This window comes from Perca flavescens, chromosome 10 (assembly GCF_004354835.1).
Source record: "Perca flavescens isolate YP-PL-M2 chromosome 10, PFLA_1.0, whole genome shotgun sequence".
NCBI lineage: Eukaryota > Metazoa > Chordata > Actinopteri > Perciformes > Percidae > Perca > Perca flavescens.
In genome coordinates, this window is record NC_041340.1 from 6,788,436 (window position 1) to 6,809,320 (window position 20,885).

A 20,885-nucleotide genomic window follows, 5' to 3' on the forward strand; every position below is an offset into this window, starting at 1 on the left:
CTGTCTCTCTTTCTTTTTTCACCCAACAAACAAGTGAGTGCTGTTCTGCCAGATACATTTAAACTCCAGTTTTGACTGGTCCAACCCTTCACACACCCACTTCCAATGTGTCAAACCCCCCCCCCCCTTTACCCACCTCAGCCACAACTCTGGTCCAACTTTCCTTCTTACTACAGGCCTTCTTTGATACATTCATGATCAAGTCTAGTCACAGTTTCCCCATCTGGCTGTACATTTTACCTCCTTTACTCTGCTAGGATTCCTGTAGGAACTAAATGGAGTGAAATTATAAAATCCACAGTGAGAGCAGAAGTAGATTAAATCCATAACGTCCTTTTTATCTTATCTAATTTGGGGTTTAAATACGTAATATCTTTAGTGCTTCACATCATGTGGAAAGGTTGGAAATATTTCCATGTTTAAAACTTGCTTAGGTCAGTTGTATGTTGATTGTGTGACTGTTGAAATATGCTGTGTACTGAATAGAGCTCTACAGTGTATATCCATCAAATTTGGGTTTAGGTACCTTTTTGTCTTTTGCTGACTTAAGGGCAAATATTTGTTTGCTTTTTCAGGCATAGCTGTTTTATTAAGTGCAAAGTCTGATGTGAGCTTTTACCTAAAAAACAGTTGTAACTACCACTGTGATGTTGGTATACAGCAACTTCCAGACGTCCTGAAAGCAGCCTTGACTCCAGCTCGTAATGTGTCACTGGTAGATTGTTTTCATTATTTGTTAAACGAAATATTTTTGCAAGCACATCAAGACAAAAATTAAAATAACCTTTCTATTCTGGAATAAAATCCAGATTGTCATTTAACCAAAGGAAACTACCGAACCTTTGACACGTTTGTCAAGAACTATCTGAATATGGCACCACAATTAGATAAGTTAACATTACCAGAGGACAGCAAAAAAAAAAGTATGTTTCTTATTACGTACCATAAAAAAGGCTATTTGGCTCCAGGCTTTTTTTTTTTTTTTTTTTTTATACAAAGTGTACAAATGGCTGCAAATATCAAAGCTTTCATGAAACGTGTCAGGAATCATTAAGTTATGGTATTGTATCAACCAGGACTAAAGAGTAGCGTAGTGACATGTAATTTGTATATTAATGTCACTAGAGTCAAATCAACAAAACCTCAACCTCTGCCACAAATCTATCTTCGGTTTATTTATATAGAAAAAAAAAGTTAATTTTCCAGCCGTTGGAACATTTGACCATGTTGAAAGCAGCAGTGGGGCACTTTCTGCATACAGTATGTTAAGTTTTCATCGGAATCAGCCGTCAAAAGATAAGCCCCCTGCCTCCCCTCCACGTCTTCCTTTCTCCCCTATCTAGAATACAAACGAGATTGTTATACGCATACGCAGCTCCGGTCTTGTGCTCTCTGAGGTTGTCTGCCAGTGATACACTGCTATGGGAGTCTACTCTTGGCTTCACTCAAAAGCAGTTTCTGTGTCCGTCCTGTACGCAAACAATGGGGTATTGTTGCACTGGATGTACATCAGATAGTCTCGGGCTGCAGTCAAAATAGAGAGAGAATTTCTTTTTGTAGTTAGTGAGGGAAAATATTTGAGTCTGGGGCCAGATGAGGACGTCGTGTAAATCTCACTTCTACAGGGTTTAATACAGTAGAAAACGCAGAAAGGTGGTTTACTCAAATGTGGTTGCATGTTTTATTGGTTTTATATTTTTAAACCTACAGAACAGACAAACACAAGTGAACAAGAACAATAACCCTCACCCATCCCCCACCCTCAACAAAACAAAAACCGAAATCCCAACTTGCCTCGTCTCTCCTCTAGTTCTTGTAATGTTGAGGTCATTAGGACTGATACCTGTGCTGCTGCGTTTTTCCACAGGTCTATATACGATGACTTGGCTTTGTTAATCCTTGCTGTAGAGAGCTCAAGCATAACTATGTCTACAAAATACACCAACCACTGTTTTAATACAAAGCGAGTGGGCGGGGAGCCATCATTTTCTTGGTTGCGGTTGATCCGGCTAGCCAAATTTTCTTCTGTCTCCCAAGCAGGTGTAATTTAGAGTCATCATTAAGTAACAAAACAATCGGGTCAGTAGGAATTCGACATCCTGTCGCCTGGTTGCATGTTGATGTCTTGATGACAGGGAACCGTATCCTTTTTCAAGAGTCATTGCATAGAGTTCATTACTTGCGGCTCAACCATGATTTGAACTCCACGAGTCAACGTTTCCATGAGCGCAAACGATCGTTTCATAACACCTGTCTCTCAAAGCATCATTAATCTGTTCGGCTCTCGTCGTGTCTCTTTATCACCGCGCCCCTTTGTGATGAACAAACACGGTTGTTTGTTCAGCTTTCCTGCAGCTTGACACAGCGACACGCCAGCCCTCTGCTGAAACCTCCGCCCTCCTGATGGAGCTTTTCAGCTGTCAGGAGAAAAGAAAAGGAGGAGACCAGCTGAGTTTATTTTGATGAGTAGAGTTCTCCTCCCCGGGCCCAAATCTTCAAATTGAAACACATGCAGAACGACTTCAGAGAGTGGGAATGCTGCCAGCATTCCTAAATGCTGCTAAATGTTATCTCAAGCCTACTTGTTGTGTGCAGATTCAAACAATAGTTTTTCTATCTTTTATGGTTCTCAACATTCTGTACTATCCCCAAAGCAGAGCTTGAGTAGAACAAATGTTTCAAATATTGAGAATGTACAGTACATCTTTTCAGTGCTGCCTAAATGGACAAACCACTGGTTTAACTGCTTTGTTTTTGAAGTTCAGTTATTTGTACAGCCTCCAGCCCCTTCCCCAGAGAAGTCCGTTACCTACTGAGGGCCCCCTGGGTTTGACGTGGAACGTATAAATCCACCCAATTACATAAGAGATCCTGGCCTTTATGCTGCCCTTATTTAAAGCTTCTTGCTTCCTCTGTATTGGTTGGATCCCCAAACCGACTCAGGAAGTCATTTCCTGCTGTCAAGTCTTGGCTTCCCTTTCTGGCTGTTAAAAACATCTTTAGCACTTCCTATATGAGTGTCGGAGAAGAACAGAGTAGAATGTATGATAGAAATCTCTCTGTCTCCATCCATGTTACTATATGGGTTCAGCATGGCTCTTCTACTCCCACGATTAAAAGTTCCCAACCCGGTGGGGAAAACCATGCTAAAAATATATCCACACATGGTGTTGGAAGCCTGTTTGGGTAAAGAAAACAGATTGGATTAGTTGGACTAGCGTTTGAAGCAAAGTTTGAGCCAAAGAGCCGCAGTTTTTGATGTTCATAATGTTCCAACACAGATAATCCTACAATCTTTACCCAGCGATTGATTGGCCAGCTGTATGGTTGTGGCAAAGTAAGGCAGAGGTTTATACTCTCTCAAACTCTCCTTTTTTATTCCTGATCAACTACTTCTGTCATTTTGTATGTGTCAGTGTGCAACAGCATGAATGTGTTTTGAGGGGACACTGTCCTAATGTGTCCCATTTGCACGACTCCCGTTTCTCTACAACGGCTGGCTTTTCTCGCCACCTTGCAGCGTGGCCATTCACAACCGCTGTTAACACTTTAGACGTGGTCCGATGACTTGTTTTACAGCCTAGATCAGGGGTCTTCAACATTTTTTAAGCCAAGGACCCCTTAACTGAAAGAGAGATGGAGCAGGGACCCCCTACTACATATATTGTACAAAATGAAGTTGCATATTAAACTGGGCCTACGTAACATAACATGTCGGGTGGCCTAAAGTCTTAATACATTCCTTTTTTTGCATAGAATACTAAGCTTTTAAAATAGCCTAATAATTGTTGGCATGATTTTATAAATCATGTTTTAATGTTAAACATACATGTGGCACAGTGAATCCTCAGGTTGAACTGTATCTTTGGATGACCTTAGTGACTACCTTACCTACATGCCAGTTAGCAGTCGGGATTTATGTTTGCTAATAATATGTTGGATTCCCTGCACTGACTCTTAGGACTCCCTAAGGGCCCTGGACTCCCTGTTGAAGATCCCTGACCCAGATTGTTTAAAACTCCTAGTATCAGGTGGTAGGGCCAATTGGCCATCAGTCGAAGGGTTGGGGTCAGATTCCAAGCTGGTCAGTTATACAAGCTTATACATTAAAATCTGAAAACCTGGTTTGGTCCAATCTGTTCAGACTTCAATCGGCCATGAAGATGATTTTTTTAAGATTATTTTTGGGGCATTTTATGCCTTTATTCATGGGACAACTGAAGACATGAAAGGGGAGAGGGGGAAACGACGTGCAGCAAAGGGCCGCAGGTTGGAGTCGAACCCGCAGCCGCTGCATCGAGGAGTAAACCTCTGTATAGGTGAGCTACCCAGGTGCCCCAAAATGATGATATCCCTCCAACACCACACAAACTGCACGTGTCTGTTTCTCTTAGCAGTCTATTGTCAGCATTCAGCCTTGTATCCGCATCTCCCAGGTCAGTGTGAATTAGATTCTTTATTCCCAGATGTTTTTGTTTGACAAGGGAGCGGGTGAGACTTAAAGGGCCATGTGCCGACCACGATCCTCGGCCAATAATGAACTCTCTCGTCCATGCGTCGGTCCTGATTCACGGCCTCTCGTTAATGAAAACAAGTCTCTGTGAATTACAGTACGAGGGTTAAATGGTGAGGAGGGAGGACGCGGCTGGTGAGACGGACCAGAGATCTGTTTCCCCCGTTTCCCATAGGACACAGATGTATTAATAGTAAACTACCGTGCATCTCAGATTCTCCATGGACCTATTCTGTTACAACCTCTAAATACAATTATGAACCTAAAAATAGCATAATATGAGCACTTTAAACCTTTAACCTCACCCAGATGGAAAAATGTCAATGCCCTGAACTGTTATTGTGCTTTAATTAGAATAATTATTCCGAGTATCAGTAGTAACAGTATCACCTTGGATCGACCTAGTTATCATCACTATATATTCATCTATTAATGCCCAAAGAATTATGTTGATATAATAATACCAACAATTATGCAATGGAATGATTTTAGAACTATCATATTGGCAGTTTATATTGGCAGCAATACTTTTTAAAAACAGTTTAAAGTCTTTTTTTTTTCTTTTTTTTTCTTGCAGGAAGATCCAGAGGTAGATTGTATCAGAATACAGCTTTAAATATCGATATGAAATAAACTAACAATGAATACAGAAACAAAAAACGCATACATTTAACTATTTAACATTAAGAAAAAAGAGGCTGTGGGGATTAGTGCAGGATGTGCAAAAATGTTGAGGGATGTGCAAAAGATCAGGACATACAGAATTGTATGTGCTAATGCAGTTCCATCTGATATCATGACATCGTTCTCTGACTCAGAAGTCAACAGCTGTGTAGGTGACCGAACATCTGTATCCGAGTCGCGAGTCTGGCTCTGAGAAATCACAGGGGCCGCGGTGATGAGCGTTCGTGACGGGACTTTTGACACGTGTACCTGTAATTATGTGTAAAAACAACACTTTACTATGTGCCTGCTTGGCGCAATAATCCGTCTCACCTACAGACTCTGAGGAGATGATCTCATGTCTCGCTGCAGGAACGCCACACGGGATCCTCGTGATTCAGACTTTGTCACGAGTGCGATTACCTCAGGGCTGTTTTATTTTCCCAACAGAAATCACATCCTGAGGGAACAGGGGGCTGCTTTTGAACCAGATAGAGCTGCAAAGAAACTCCAGCACACTGTCTAGCTTGCAAAGATGAATTGAATAGCTGGCAACGTTTCCGTACTAGACCTTCATCGGTCAAATGGCAGTATGCGGGACACAGCTAACGTCTGTCTGAAGGTGTCGACAAAGTGGAGAAAGATACAGAACAAAGTGGACTCAACCTATAGAGTGTTTCTTATTTACGACCAAGTTACTGAGTGAAGACCGGACTGTTCTAAAAACAGTGCAGAGTGTTTCCGACTTATCTGGACAGTTTGGGATTGAGACTACTCACTGTCGCTGGGAATACTGTCACTAAGGAGTAGATTGTGTTAGAAAGATATGGTAGCTGGAAGATGCAAAGAGCAAACTGTCCTGCAGATAAAGTATCATTAAAGCATTTTAAAGTTGTTGAGGATAGTTTATTCCACAGCAGTGTACCAGTGTTTGAAATATACTTACTCTGTTTGTTCAGAAGGAAGGTGATTTAGAAATATTTTCCCACTAATTTATAGAGATGGTCCGATACCATTTTTCCTTCCCGATACCGATTCCAATACCTGCATTTGCGTATCGGCCCATACGCAACTGATTCGATACCAGTGTGTCAAATATTTGATTATGTTTTAACAACTGTATACTACTATCCCTGTATGGATGTGATAGGATTTCTATCTTTGTTTTTTCGGCCTGGCTCGGGTTAAACTTTTTGTGAAACATGAACAAACACAAACAGTGAACGCCATATAACTTTATTTTATTATTCAGTTTGACAGTCAGTCATATCAGAAACAGAACATAAATAAACATCTTTAAAGTAGATTTTCTTCAGATAAATGACGTGGTTTCGGACCAGTGCATAAACTCCAGTACTTTCCGATACCGATCGCTATCGGAACATTTCTACTCATTTGTGCTAGTGATGTGAAGTCATTTTTGACATTTTGTGGTATTTTCATTGCATCACTGTTTGTGTTGTATGTTATTTTTTGTTTTATTTGTTTTCCTGATGATTTCTATTCTATTGGATAGCGTTAGCCTTAGCCAACTCCTTCACCACTAACGGAGCGAGCTGGAAAATCAAACTTTCCCCAACCCCGTGGGGAGGAGGGCCAACATCAGGGCCACCAACAAAACTCAGCAAAGATTGTTCTTTCTCTGGCTTTAACTTCTGGATATTCGGCAGTGTATTTATTATTATTATTCGGTTTTGCGCACGGCCTCAACGTCATCGTTCTTAGCCACTCCCTCTGTTCGCTGATTGGACCGCCAAAAATTTGGATGGAGAAAAACTATACCGCGAACCCAGATGTACGTAGTACTAAAGGGAAATGAAAATTGAGCATAAGTACGTAGGAGGGCGGAGCCCGGCTAGCAAGTCACATCCTCATCTAAACATTTGCTGATTGTTGTCCAGGATATATCTGATCAGATACCGTTGTTTCTTTAATACTTGTGTTGTGTTAAGCAAACCACAATGTAACTGAAAACTGAAAAGAATTCAGGAAATGGAAATCGGCTCCACCCCAGTGACAGTGTAAACGAACCACTGCATCAGTAAAACAAACGTGAAAGAATTTGGATTCATCAACATTTAAAAAAAAAAACAAAAAAAAAACGGGACAATATCAAAATGGACAAAATTATTATTGAAGAGGATTTTAGTTTCCTATGCTCTGCTAGAAGACCACTTGTGGTTGTACTGTCCTGAAAATGTATCTGCAGAAGCCTAATTTCAGCGTTACCAATGTATTTCTCTAACGTACAGGCGATAATGAGGCTGCTGACCATCAGAGCAGAGAAACATTGGCTCACAATTGATTTGTACTATTTCCTGCAGCTGGCTGGAAATAAAGGGTCATGACCTGTGATATTTTTACTCTGGTGGTGGATTCACAGCCACTCACTGTTATCATGGTGTTTCTCTCTAAGATTCATTTTTAAAGATTCAATTTGACAGTTTGATGTGAAATATATTTTGGTCTGTAAGTAATTACACAATTAGGCACACAAAAAAAAGATTACCCCATACGTAACATTACAATGGAAAACAGAACAAAATAGTAAACCAAAATAAAAGGTAGAATACAAAACCTAATAAATGACAAAACGTAAAATATTTTTACTTTTTCTCACCCTTTGCTTTTTAAACATGCACATTCCCCTCATGTCTTATTGTCTTTCCCTTTTATTTTAAATTACTTTTGGATACGTTCAGGTAGTCCTGCAACAGGTGGAATTGATCACACTGGGAGCCACACTGGTTCTAAAATCAACATTTAACGACTTGTTCAAACAGTGAAATCATTTACAAATGAGAGCCCATATGGTCACGTTTCCCATCAGGCCCTCAGGGTGAACTTTGGATCGGATAGGATTTACCTTTCTTATCATTGAATGGGACCTGGACCATCGGTAGCAGTGTTAGCTGTACGTACGGGACGTTTGTCTGTCCGTCATAAACTGACAGCTTGTTATCAGCAGAATCACCATATGCTGTGTTGCTAGACAAGGACAACAATCATCCTCTGTGTTAGAAACAATTTCCACATGTCTCTCTAGTGTGAGACTACACAAGTTGTCCCTCCTTCAAATACCTAAAATTGGGACACTTGGCGGTTGGCCAAAGCATCAGATGATTTCATTTTGGTGATCATCTGAGCTGCCTACAGTATTTATTTCTGTGTTCACGTGCTTGTGGATTGTCTGACATCTGGCACCGTTTTTGCTGCTGAACCGTTTAGTATTTTGTGTTGTTCCATTGAAAATCAAACATAGAAAACCAGTAATAATTATACATAAACTGTTGTATGTTTTGCCCCGGTTTGTACTGGTGCGATCACACGCTTACAGTTCATTTTGTTTGGTCTGCTGTTTGTTAAAAAAGTTAAATTTCATATATTTAAAGTGAGATTTCGTAAACCTCTTAATTGATGATTGATAGACCCTTTTAGATCATTTTGGAAAGGTTTTCAGGGATTTATTACGCTGTTAGACTCTGATGGATTTAAATGTAGGGAGATTATTTGGTAACACTTTACTTGAAGGTATCTACATACGAGTGACATGACTCTGTCATGACACAGGAACCCTAACCCTAACCCTAATCATAACTTGTCATGACAAAAACCGAATGACACTTAATGACAGAAGCGTTATGTCATAGACGTTTATGACTTGTTTATAATGTTTATGACACATTCATGACAGTGTCATGTCACTCTTATGTAGATACCTTCAAGTAAAGTGTAACTGATTATTTTCATGCCAGGGTGTTTGTTTTGAATATGACCAATAAGAGAGTTAAATTAATGTTATTAAAAATTCACTACATTTTTGATGCCTACAATCATATTCTTATCCATTAGCATGCTTTTCCAAGTACCAGCAGTCCTTCAAAGTTCACATAGTACTAGTGTCCTGCGAACAGAGCAGAGGGTGGTAAAATGCTCATTTAGATTCCTTCTTCTTTTTTGGTGTCACCCTTTATTTTGTTCCTCTCAGCTTTTCATGCCTGAGGACCTGTTGGTTATCAGATACCAGCAACATCCGTCTCCCTATAAATGTTTGCATTTTGGGGTCATTTCCTGAAACTGGCTCAATTTACGTTTTCATTACAAATAAACAATCCCACAAACCTGTTAAAAGGAACAGTCCTGCACTGAAACAAGATTTTCAATCAAACTTAAGGAGAAAACCCGAAAAACAAAACCGTTTCAAACATGTTAAACGTGCTTCAAAACACCCACAAAGACCAAGCTTACATGTCAAATACAGTAGATTTTACACAATAGTGCAAATATGACTGCATTAAAGGATTAAATAAAGCCAAATATAGATTTGACTAGCCTTAGCTTGCTGTCTGTATTACCGGTGAGATTTGTGTAGGCGAGATATTATTTGCCACCAAAATCCAGGCAAGAGGAAATCACCCAGCAAGTTTTGCAGTCGCTCATGTTGAGCTTTCAGTGAGAGTACCACATAATTATCAGTCTAATCAAAATCCAAAGATAGCATCAAAAGGAACTGTGTGTATGTGTTGAGGAGCATTATCAGGCCCATATTTACTGTTTCTACCATGTGAAATTCATCATGCTTGGTCAGGATGTTTCCTTTGCGGCAGACTGACCAGAACAGTCTGCATTTATCTGATCAAAGTGAGCCTCAGTCCTGTAAATATTCCACTCATTACAGCACAGCACAGTGAAAATTGCATAATGACATTCTAGGGAGAAAAGTATTTCAAGGGTGTGTGTGTGTGTGTGTTTGTGTGTGTATGAGCAAGTGAGGAGGTTTATGATTTAAAAGGAGTATCTTATCTTTGTAGTCATGCTTGAACAGGTGCCTCCCATTGTATCCTCGAGTCAGACAACTGACAACATGTTCAGTAACGAGTGGATAAGACTTATGAACATACACAGAGAGATTAAGCTGAAAAAAATCACTGTAATATTCCTTTTTTTACCCAAACAATGCCTGTTGTATTTAATAACTGAATAATTTAATGATTTATGTCTTCAGGCAACTTTTAGTTTGCGTTACGGTACATTTCTTAATATTCTTCATTGCTTTAGGAGTATATTTAAGATTGAGATTGATCTTGTCTTAGTCTGGTAGCCTTGTTCTTATTTAAAAATCGAAATTATTCTAAATGTAATATAGGAACCATACTGGAACCATACAAACTGGAAGCAGGTGTAAACCGCTAGCGTGGCTTTGTCCAAAGTAAAAAAAATCAGCCTACCAACATCTCAAAATCTCACTTAATAACACGCCTTATCTTGGGTTGTTAAACATGTACACAAAAAGATAGGTAAAAATGGCAATTTTGTGGTTTTAGAAGGACTTACGTGTTGTAATTAACTGTTAGCTCAAACAGGGCTTGTCCGACCACAGCTTAGTAAAAAGTGTTGATTAGTGAGCTTTTAAGGCCCTGACGCACCAACCCGATTATCGTCCGTCGGACAGTCTGGCGAGGTCAGGCACTCGAGTCTGTTCGGTGTGTTCCGTGCCGTCGTCAGTCAGAGGAGCCGTCGGCCTTCATTTTGACATGTTGAATCGGAAGGCGGGTAGTAGGACTCAATGGCCAATCTGATTGGTGGAGCGTTAACCCGGAAATGATGAGCGGGATGAGCCTGACTAACGCCTCTCCAAATCTGACGAATATCTTTTAAACTGACCTTTGTCGATCTGAAATGAAGACAGATTCAGCAACTGCCCGGCCTGTTTCTCGCTTAAAATGTTTTCAGAAACATGTTTCGGTGAACTATCTTCATAAAATATGAGATTGTATTCCAAATGAGCCGCCATTATTATTCTCCGGGAGCAGCCAGACCCACGTGACGCGTTCGTCCAGCTGCCGGTTTTCATTTTTGGGCGACAATACAGATTAGCGCCGCCTGCTGTTATGGAGACGTATTACGTCTCGTGCACACGCAGAACGTACGCTCAAGTTGGCGTCCTCTTGGTGTTCCGAGGCACTTTTTTGACCAACTCCGGGAGGCAGTCAGTCCGACTGCCTTTTCTGCCATAGGTCGGCCGACGGGTTGGTGTGTCAGAGCCTTTAGAGGCGTTGACAGATTTTTTAATTTTTGGAGACTAGCTGTCTCCCCCTTGCTTAGAATCTTTAGGCTAACTCTCAGCAAGCAAATAGCTATAGGCCTATTTTCCAAAATGGTAAACTGCTCCTTTAAATATTGGTTTATGACTTCAGTAGCTCGTTAAAATTAGTTTCACATGAATTCCAAGTGGCAACATACAAATAGCCTATAACACAACTAGGATTTAGAAACGTTTCAACTTTGGCTCCCCGCAGTGGCAGAACAGAAGAAACCTTCCGCATACTGGCTTTAATTTGACTGTTTTGCTTTACCATACGTTATGTAATATAATAATATAATATATTTATTTTAAAGTATCCTTTAATATCTCTTGAACAGTACATCAGTAGCTGGTTTCCAGTAACAATACTTCACTTGTGATAACATTGCAGGCCAGTGAAGTTAATTGGTTCCTGATTGTTGCTGTGGTGATGCCATGGCCAAATATTCACATAATTTTCCTTTAAGGAATGTCGTTTGGGGCAGTTGTGTTTTTTTTATGGGAGGGATCTGCTGGTGGGAATGGCCTCATGACGTAGCCTCTGTTGACAGTAGTAAAAGCTCCACACATGCACACCCACCAACACACACACACACACACACACACACACACACTGCCTCCACTTCATTCGCACACTCCCGCCGAACTGCCAGAGTGCCCCCGCCGCTCTACGCCTCTCCATCTCCGCAGCGCGCTGCCTCTCTTCTCCTCTGCGCGTCCAGCTGTGCGCACATCTCGCTCCGGAGCTCCCAACCAACCAGGGCTGAAGTTCGAAACGGTTTCATAAAAGACCGGAGAGCAGAAGGGGAAAACACGAATATGACTTCTAAAGCGATGGAGTGTATGAAGCTGTCGGAGGAACAGATCAAAGTGCTGGAGGACAGTTTCAAAAAAGTCAGCAAGTATCCGGACGGGACGACGCTCATGTTGATCGCTGCGGAGTGCGGGCTGTCAGAGGAGGAAACACAAGTGAGTAACATAACATGTCTCTCTCTCTCTCTCTCTCTCTCTCTCTCTCTCTCTCTCTCTCTCTCTCTCTCTTTCTCTCTTGTGTTTCCAATGCCTCCTTTTTGTAAAAGTCTAGATCTGTAGGGTGTTATGCTGAAATGTATTTATTATGTTGTCCTGAGCAAATGGTAGCCTAAACCTATGCATCATTTAATTTATTATAATAATTTATACTTTATTGATCCCCAGGGGGGAAATAAAAAATTGTTTTACTCTGCTGTTAGAACACACTACACACAGGCCTGAAATACACACATATGCTCAGGTCCTATTCATGCACTGCGACTACGGGACAGGCGCCCGAGCAGTTGGGGTGGGGGTGGGGGGCACCTTGGCAGTGCCCAGGAGGTGAACTGGCACCTCTCTTTAATTATTATTATATATATTTATATTATTGTTATTATTGAAATATTGAGATCATTGAACAGCCTAGACTCCAATAGACCGTTGTAATATTTTTATAGAGACTGATACCATGTCTGATGCTTCAAAGTAAGATTAGTTTGTAGCCCAATTACTTGTGATTTCTTATGGAATCATTTATATTTTTAGGGTGATTTAAGCATTCTCTGTGGTAGCCCTTATAGTCTTTTAGGGACTTGTAGCCTATTTGCTTTTAATGTACTATGGACGTTCCATTTGTGTCATGAATAAATAAAATTATTATTATTAATATCACTTATTCCCATAGACAGTGACTCTCTGTCTTAGTAGAGCAACACACTTAAAATACAAAATGACAAATTCCCTGTCAGTGTGTTAAATTGTTGATGTGCCCTTTTGTAAGCGCAGTAATGCAGATTCCGGTGAAGTGGAACTATATATGAATAACCAATGAGTAGTTTAATCTAAAGCAATACATCATCTTTTATGACTTTAATCTGCAAAGTAACTAGCAGAGGAGTAATATGAAATATACTGGAACATATGTAATGTTGCCAAAAAAATACTTGAGTGAAGTGCCTCAAGACTGTACTGAACTACAGTACTTTAGTTAATGTATGTTGTTACTTTGCATCTCTACAAATTTGAGAGGTTTTACTTAAAGTGCTCATATTATGCTAATTTTTAGGTTCATAATTGTATTAAGAGGTTATATCATAATAAGTTTACATGGTTTAATTTAAAAAAAAAAACACCATATTTTTTCTAAAAGCAAAACAAGCCTTTACATCTGTGACATTGAACCTGGAGCTGCCTCACTAGCAGTGAATGGGGCAGGTCTGTGGACGGTGCTCAGTGGGATCCTGGCTAACATATCTGTTCAAATGTAACAGTCTGATGAAATAATCCTCATTTGAGTGTAAACAGTAACACTGACCACAGAGGAGGCAGCAGCGACGCTCCATTGATTGTTGTTTTTCCTGATGAAGTCATGTCCGAGTCGAGTTTTCTGCCGCTGTTTCAGCTCGGGGTTCATTCTTTTGTGGTCACTATCGCTGCTCGTGTTTCTGCTGCTTTCATATTTGGTCGGTCAACATGTTTCTTTTGTTTTTTCTTCATCTCAGCTGCTTTTGATGTACTATGAGAGAAAATAACTTAAAACACATGTGGTTAAGTGTTTGTTAAGCTCATAATATGTAGCAGGAACTCAATTAATTGACCAGTCAATTATTTTGATCATCAATTAATAGTTTATGGAAACTTTCAAGCAAAGAAAATGCCCTAAATATTTACTGGTTTTAGCTTCTCAAATAGGAGGATTTCTTTTTGCATTTCTTTGTCTTTTGTGATGGCAACTGATTTGAGTTCTGGACAGACAAAAAATGTAAATACATCACCTTGGGCTTTGGGACATTGGGATGGACATTTTGTAGACCAAACAAATCAATTCATTGGCAGATTAACAGTCGATGAAGATAAGTGATAGTTGCGAGGTACAGATTTGATTGGCAAACAGATTACAAAACACGTGAAAGTACACTCTTGACCCAAAATATTCTTCACTCAAGGTCTGCTCACTGTCTTTTTTTCCAGAGCTTTCAACCACATCTTCATCAGCAAAACATGCTCAGACTCCAAACATAAAGCATGAAACACGTCCGGCTTTGAGGAAAATATATATTTAAATTTTGATCAGTTTTGTTTTTCCTTGTAGGATGTGGAGAATCCAAAGTCAAAGCTTATTAGGGCTGCAACTACCAAATATTTTCATAATCAATTAAACTGCAGATTTTTTTTTTTTTTAATTAATCGTTTCATCTATATGACATTTAAACTTTTTTTTATTTATCTTGGAGCCCGATGTGATGTCAAAATGATCTGTCTATCAATTAATCAAATCAACATAACATCCACTCCAGCAGGAATGGGCCACTACACACAACAACTGACAATTACATAAACCATCACATTGTTACTTAGGTATTTAATCTCCACTACCCCTCTCCCACATGTGAACACTCCCACCATCCCTCTATCTGAGGAATGTCTCACTGTAAAGTCTCTGCAACTGTCACATCATGAGCCAGATGTGAAGCTTCACCGCGCCGATAACAACATGTTGGAAGTGCACTGGAGTTCTGCAGGTACCTCCAGTAGCATTCCTCCGATAGATAGATAGATAGATAGATAGATAGATAGATAGATAGATAGATAGATCATTGTAAAAGCCCTCCAAGTCGTCGCCCATAATGAGGGTAAATGGTGAATGTCTCATTTTTGAATAATAATTGTCGGTTGGTATTCCTGTTCAGGATTTTGGCAGAGGAACAACATGACTATTTGCTTAGCTGTATTCACTAGGAGGAAAAACCCTACATGTAAATTATGTCATTTGAGTTGACGTAACATCATAGGCAAATATCTGCTCCTGTTTGTTCAGGAGAAGCTGGCAGACATGTTCACATCTCACATGCCATGGAACGTGTGTTATTTACATAATTAGCTCTAACAGTGCCCACATCTCACCAGTCAATAACTTGTGTACGTCTGACTCATGATTGCAACTTGTTTTTCCACTTTGACTCCAGAAACAAGTTCCTGTAGATTGCTCAGGGCTAAAGTCAGTTACACAGGCACTGAAAACCTGCAACAGCATCAGATGAAGTATTTTGTATGCAGGTTTTTATATCTTGTCTATGCCGGCTGCGTTGCAAAATCCCTGTAGTTATACATGTCGGAAGAAAATACTTGAAGCCTGAAAATATGCTTTGGGTTGCAGTTATATGCATAAAGAGTGAGTGAAACGCAAGCGGTTAGGCGGCCGGTATAGTCAGCTGCACTGATTTAAAGCCTGTCTGTCAGATCATTGCCGATTTTAGATCCTTTTTAGGGGGGCTCATTCATCTTAGGCCCCCTAAATTTAATCTTAGCCCCCCTAAAAATTATAATAATACATTTTAGTGCTTCAAGTTAGAGTTTGCAAGCTTGTCTGTTAGTGACAGAGGACAAACAATTACAGGTTCAAAGAGCTTGAAACAGGTTTAATATCCTGTGTGGCTGTCGCCAATGCTATGCACCTGTAACCCAGTCAAGGAAAGGGTTAACAGAAATGTAGTGTTGACCAATCGGCGGAGGTTGTGCCAGACTCCCGCCTTTGAATGTTGGTTTGTCTTGCTCTAATCTGTCAGAGGGAGAGCAGGAGTGCGGTTGTGAAGTTTAATCGTAGTCCCCAGAGAAGAAGTTGGTAATTTCAAGGTGCAGATTAGAAATCAAACTGAAACGTAAGCAACTAAAATTGCTAAATGTTAGAACATCAAATAGGTCGTTATTACTGTGACTTGTGAAGTGTCAGGTTTAGTTCCATCGTAGTGTCAAAAAACGTTGACGTTGTTGTTCAGTAGCTAGCTCAGAGATTATCGGCTTATGAAATTACTGATTTAGAAGTTGTTGTTTTTTTGCACTGCACTGTATCCGTGTCACATTCTCATTAGGGGCTGAGCCCCCCCTAAAGGTCTGATCCTAGAATCGCCCCTGTGTCAGATGTGTGTAAGATGAAAGACTTTAAAGTAGCGACAAAACACATCCTGTGTAGGGATTCCAGCTGTACATACAACTATAAAAGAAACATGCAAACGTCTCCTACCCCCATACATATTCATTCAATTCATGAATTAGTAGTACATTTCCATAAGGTAGGGTAACATGAGAGACGGATAAAAAACAATTAAAAAAAGACAGAGTAGAGGTTATGATATCATGACTTTTAAAGTGCTCATATTATGCTTTTTGGCTGTTTCCCTTTCCTTTTTGTGCACGTTATAGGTTTACAAAGTGAAAAAGCCCAAAGTCCACCCCAAAGGGACTTACCATCTTCCAAGGCAACGCAAGGCAGCTTTATTTATATAGCACATTTCAGCAACAGGGCAATTCAAAGTGCTTTACATAAAACATTAAAGAGCAATTAGAAAACAATTAAAAAACAATAATAAACAACTTAAAAACATTAAAAGACAAGAATAAAATTGATAGTGCAGTATAATAATAAAAGTTACAGTGCAGTATAAGAAATTAAAGTTAATAAAATAGATTATTTAAAGAAAAGCAACATCAAAAAGATAGGTCTTTAGCTTAGATTTAAAAGAACTGAGAGTTGCAGTGGACCTACAGGTTTCTGGGAGTTTGTTCCAGATATGTGGAGCATAAAAACTGAACGCTGCTTCCCCCTGTTTAGTTCTGACTCTGGGGACAACAAGTAGACCCGTCCCAGACGACCTGAGAGGTCTGGGTGGGTCATAATGTAGTAACAGATCAGAAATGTATTTTGGCCCTAAACCGTTTAGTGATTTATAAACCAGTAAAAGTATTTTGAAATCAATTCTTTGAGGCACTGGAAGCCAGTGTAGAGAGTACTGGAGTGATGTGATCCACTTTCTTGGTTTTAGTGAGGACTCGAGCAGCAGCGTTTTGAATCAGCTGCAGCTGTCTGATTGATTTTTTAGGGAGACCTGTAAAGACACCGTTACAGTAGTCAAGTCTACTGAAGATAAAAGCATGGACAAGTTTTTCCAGATCCTGCTGAGACATAAGCCCTTTAACCCTTGATATATTTTTAAGGTGATAATAGGCTGATTTTTTAATTATGTTAATGTGGCTTTTAAAATTTAGGTCTGAGTCCATGACTACACCAAGATTTCTTGCTTTGTCTGTTGTTTTTAACATTGTCGTTTGAAGCTGAGCGCTGACTTTCAATCGTTCCTCTTTTGCTCCAAAAACAACCACCTCCGTTTTTTCTTCATTTAATTTAAGAAAGTTCTGGCACATCCAATCATTAATCTGTTCAATGCACATATTTAATTGTTGTATTTGTGTGTCATCCGCATAACTATGATAACTTATTTTGTTGTTTTCCATAATCTGAGAGAGTGGAAGCATGTAGATGTTGAACAGAAGAGGCCCCAGAACTGAGCCTTGGGGAACTCCGCACGTCATATTTGTATGCTCAGATGTATAATTACCTATAGACACAAAGTAGTCCCTATTCTTTAAATAGGATTCAAACCACTTTAGTACTGAGCCAGAAAGACCAACCCAGTTTTCCAATCGGTCAAGCAATATGTCATGGTCTACCGTATCAAATGCAGCGCTGAGATCAAGTAATACTAAGACTGAAATTTTGCCACTATCTGTGTTTAAGTGGATGTCATTAAAGACTTTAACAAGAGCTGTCTCAGTGCTGTGGTGTGGTCGAAAACCTGACTGGAAGGCATCAAAACTGTTGTTTAGTGATAAGAAAAGGTTGAGTTGTTGAAAAACCAGAGAAAACACTGTTCACAAACTGCTCCAAACAGCTCTATTGTAGTCCAGCCTTTACTTCAGTGATGAACGTGCGTCACTTTGTAACACACGTTATAATGCTCGCCTAGCTGCTAGCGTGGCACGCCCTCATACTCTGCTTCTGACTGGCTAGTAGTCCTTACCTAGCTACTGAGCATGTGCGACTCCCAACAAAGATGGAACAGAAGTGAGATGCCTCCCTCTGTAGCTAAAACGGAGAGCTCAACACAGGGTGAAAAGAGGAGCTGCAGCAATGTGCAGTAAAACAAAAATATGGTGTTTTTAGAAAATTAAACCATGTAAACCTATTCTGATATAACCTCTAAATACAATTATGAACCTGAAAATGAGCATAATATGAGCACTTTAAGCCCAAGTATTAATCAAGCTCCAAAAACCCTGGATCCTACTGTTCAATAGTGTGATGTCATTTGAGTACTTCTCATGACAAGTAAACTAATATCTGTGTTTAACATTGTTAGTGTATAGTACCCCTGTAAAGGATGGGGTCTGATTTTTATAATCAAATCTCAAAAAATTTAAAATTTAAAATCTTTCTCGATATGATACTCCCATGCCCATATATTTACATTGAAAGGGTTACTGGTAGTTGTATTCATTTGTAACCATACTTTCTGTAAAATGGCCCCCCTCTAAAATAACTACGCTGTGTAAAATCCAGTCCTCTATTTGCAAAAATTCATTCTAAAGTTAGCCGAAGCCAAGTAGCTAATGAGGCCTCAGCAGTTGGAGTGGGTACCTTCATCGTGGTGGTTGTGTGAAAATGTATAGCCTGTGTTTTCTTTCCGGCAACAAACCTTACATGCAGCTATCAGGACGTATCACTCTGCTACAGCTCAGCAAAACAAATAGGGAATTTAGTACATGATAAAAAAAGATACCCACTTATTTATTCGCCTAACGACAATTGCTGCCAAGCCCCATCTTCATTAGAACAGCAGTGGTGTTACATTATTTGGCTCCATCCACTGAGGTTTATGATGCAGCTTTCTCTGTTTGCAGAGCAGCTATGAAAAATGCTATCAACTGAAACTGCACTGCGTCCTAATTCCTCTTCCAGTGTTAGTGACTGTTTCCATTCATCGTATACAAAAGGTGGGAGGTGCCAGGCCAACCTGACAGGGGAAGCCTGGTCCAGGGTGAGGTAAAGGTCTGGCCCCTCATCAAAAGACCTGACTTCATTTTCAGCTGATGTAGTTTTTTTTTCTTTTTCTTCCTTCAGCCACCACACCCACAGGGGGGGGCCCTGTAGAGTGTTAACAAAGCTCTCATTGGTGAAGGTTTAGCTGAAGAAACACACCCCGTTTCCTATTAACAGCATTTACAAGTTTGAACTCCTTTTCAGTGCTGAAGTCAGAAAGGTAGAGTCAAGTTTGAAAGACTTTGTTGTGTAACCCAGGGCTAGCCAATTTGAAAAAAAAATGACACTAGTACCATTGTATGTGTCAGCAGCATTATAAATCGTATTACTGTTGTAAAGTGGCTTAATGCTTTTACAAGACATTCAAAGATCATTTTGCGCTTTTAAAAAGGATCCGAAACAAAACAAAGTGCAAAATAAATTCCATTCAAAACCTGGGAGAGAAAATTGCCTTTTTTAAAACTAAATCTTTATGGACTGAATCTTCTTTAATTGAGAAATACGTAATGATAAACTGTAGTAACATTTCCCCCCAAACTGATGTCCTGCATCATATAAATGAGCTACACGGATAAGAAATCCCAAAACACACATGAACAGCCAAGTTCAGAGAGCAGTTATCGAATTGATTTAGTCTTAAGTGAAAACCCAGAAGACTCCAAATGGGAATCTCATGTGTTTTTAGTGCAAAATTTGGAAACCATCCGTCCTGCCAGACGCGCACGTCTCACAAAGCCAGCCAGGCTCTCGTGTCTTAAGGCCGCCGTCCCGAATCCCTCCTTATTCCCCTTGCCGGTATTGTGATGATGTCAGCATTGTTGTGTATCCCTTGACAACACAAACTGCAATACAGCTACGTGCCAGGTCACGGGTGCGTGTCGAGGCGCTCGGCGCAGTCATCATCTGGCCAGAGTCTCAGCAGAGCAGTTATTGGTGGAGTGGTCTGTTATAATTGGATGGAAACATTTGTCTTTTGAGGTTTCCCTGATACAACTTCAGCCTCAGGGTCACTGCTGTGTGTGCATGAGTCAGTGACCACTCTTACATGTACCAAGAAATGTGACTGGAATGTGATTATGAACGATACTGTAATGAAAGTCAGAAAGCAAACATTGCTACAGTTAGTGTCTTTTAATCATAGATTTCATATTTGGGGTTTCGGTATTGATTGTGCTCTGGTCACAGAAAAAAAGAAAACTAAAAACTAAAAATAGTTGTTCATATCATTCCTAACAATACAATAACTCCACCTGTGTAACTTCTCAGGAATATTTATGTCATGACTGTATCTTGTCAGCCGGAACAGTCACCTCATCGCTCTCCTGTTTTCAGTTGGTCTCTGAACAAAAACCTCCTGTCACCCGTTTCTAACACCTGCCATGGGTGTGTTTGTAATTTTTGTCTCCCTTTTTGTTTATTTGTGTCCTCCAGAAATGGTTCAAGCTACGTAACGCACAGTGGAGGCAGGCGGAGGGTCTTCCGGCTGAACTCGGATCAGTGTTGGACTGAGACTGAAGAAGAATCTGCCTGAAGCTCTGTGCTGATCTTGTTTCTCCTGGACAAACTGCCCCTGCCCCTATTTCCTCATACGCTTCCCCTCACCATGTGTCATTCTCCCTTTTTGTATCTATGAAGCTATTTTAACTTACTGTACGGAATGTGAAGGTGTTTGTGTGTTGTTGCCAATATATCCGCCATGTTTACAGAAATAAAGATATTGTTATTATAAGTTAAAA

The 20,885-nt window shown here is 40.0% G+C and overlaps 1 protein-coding gene across 1 annotated transcript; it reads left to right on the forward strand.

Annotated features, from left to right (window-relative positions):
- Positions 1-11,841: 11,841 nt before the first annotated feature.
- Positions 11,842-20,885, forward strand: hopx (HOP homeobox). Its single transcript, XM_028589645.1, has 2 exons — positions 11,842-12,230; positions 20,581-20,885. The coding sequence occupies exons 1-2, from the start codon at positions 12,081-12,083 to the stop codon at positions 20,656-20,658; spliced, it is 228 nt and encodes a 75-aa protein (XP_028445446.1). The 5' UTR covers positions 11,842-12,080; the 3' UTR covers positions 20,659-20,885.

Bases quoted from the DNA above. Each gene is read 5' to 3' on its own strand.
- hopx (XM_028589645.1), top strand. From the start codon at position 12,081: ATGACTTCTAAAGCGATGGAGTGTATGAAGCTGTCGGAGGAACAGATC. The intron at 12,231-20,580 runs GTGAGTAACATA...TGTGTCCTCCAG, and splicing joins TGTCAGAGGAGGAAACACAA to AAATGGTTCAAGCTACGTAA.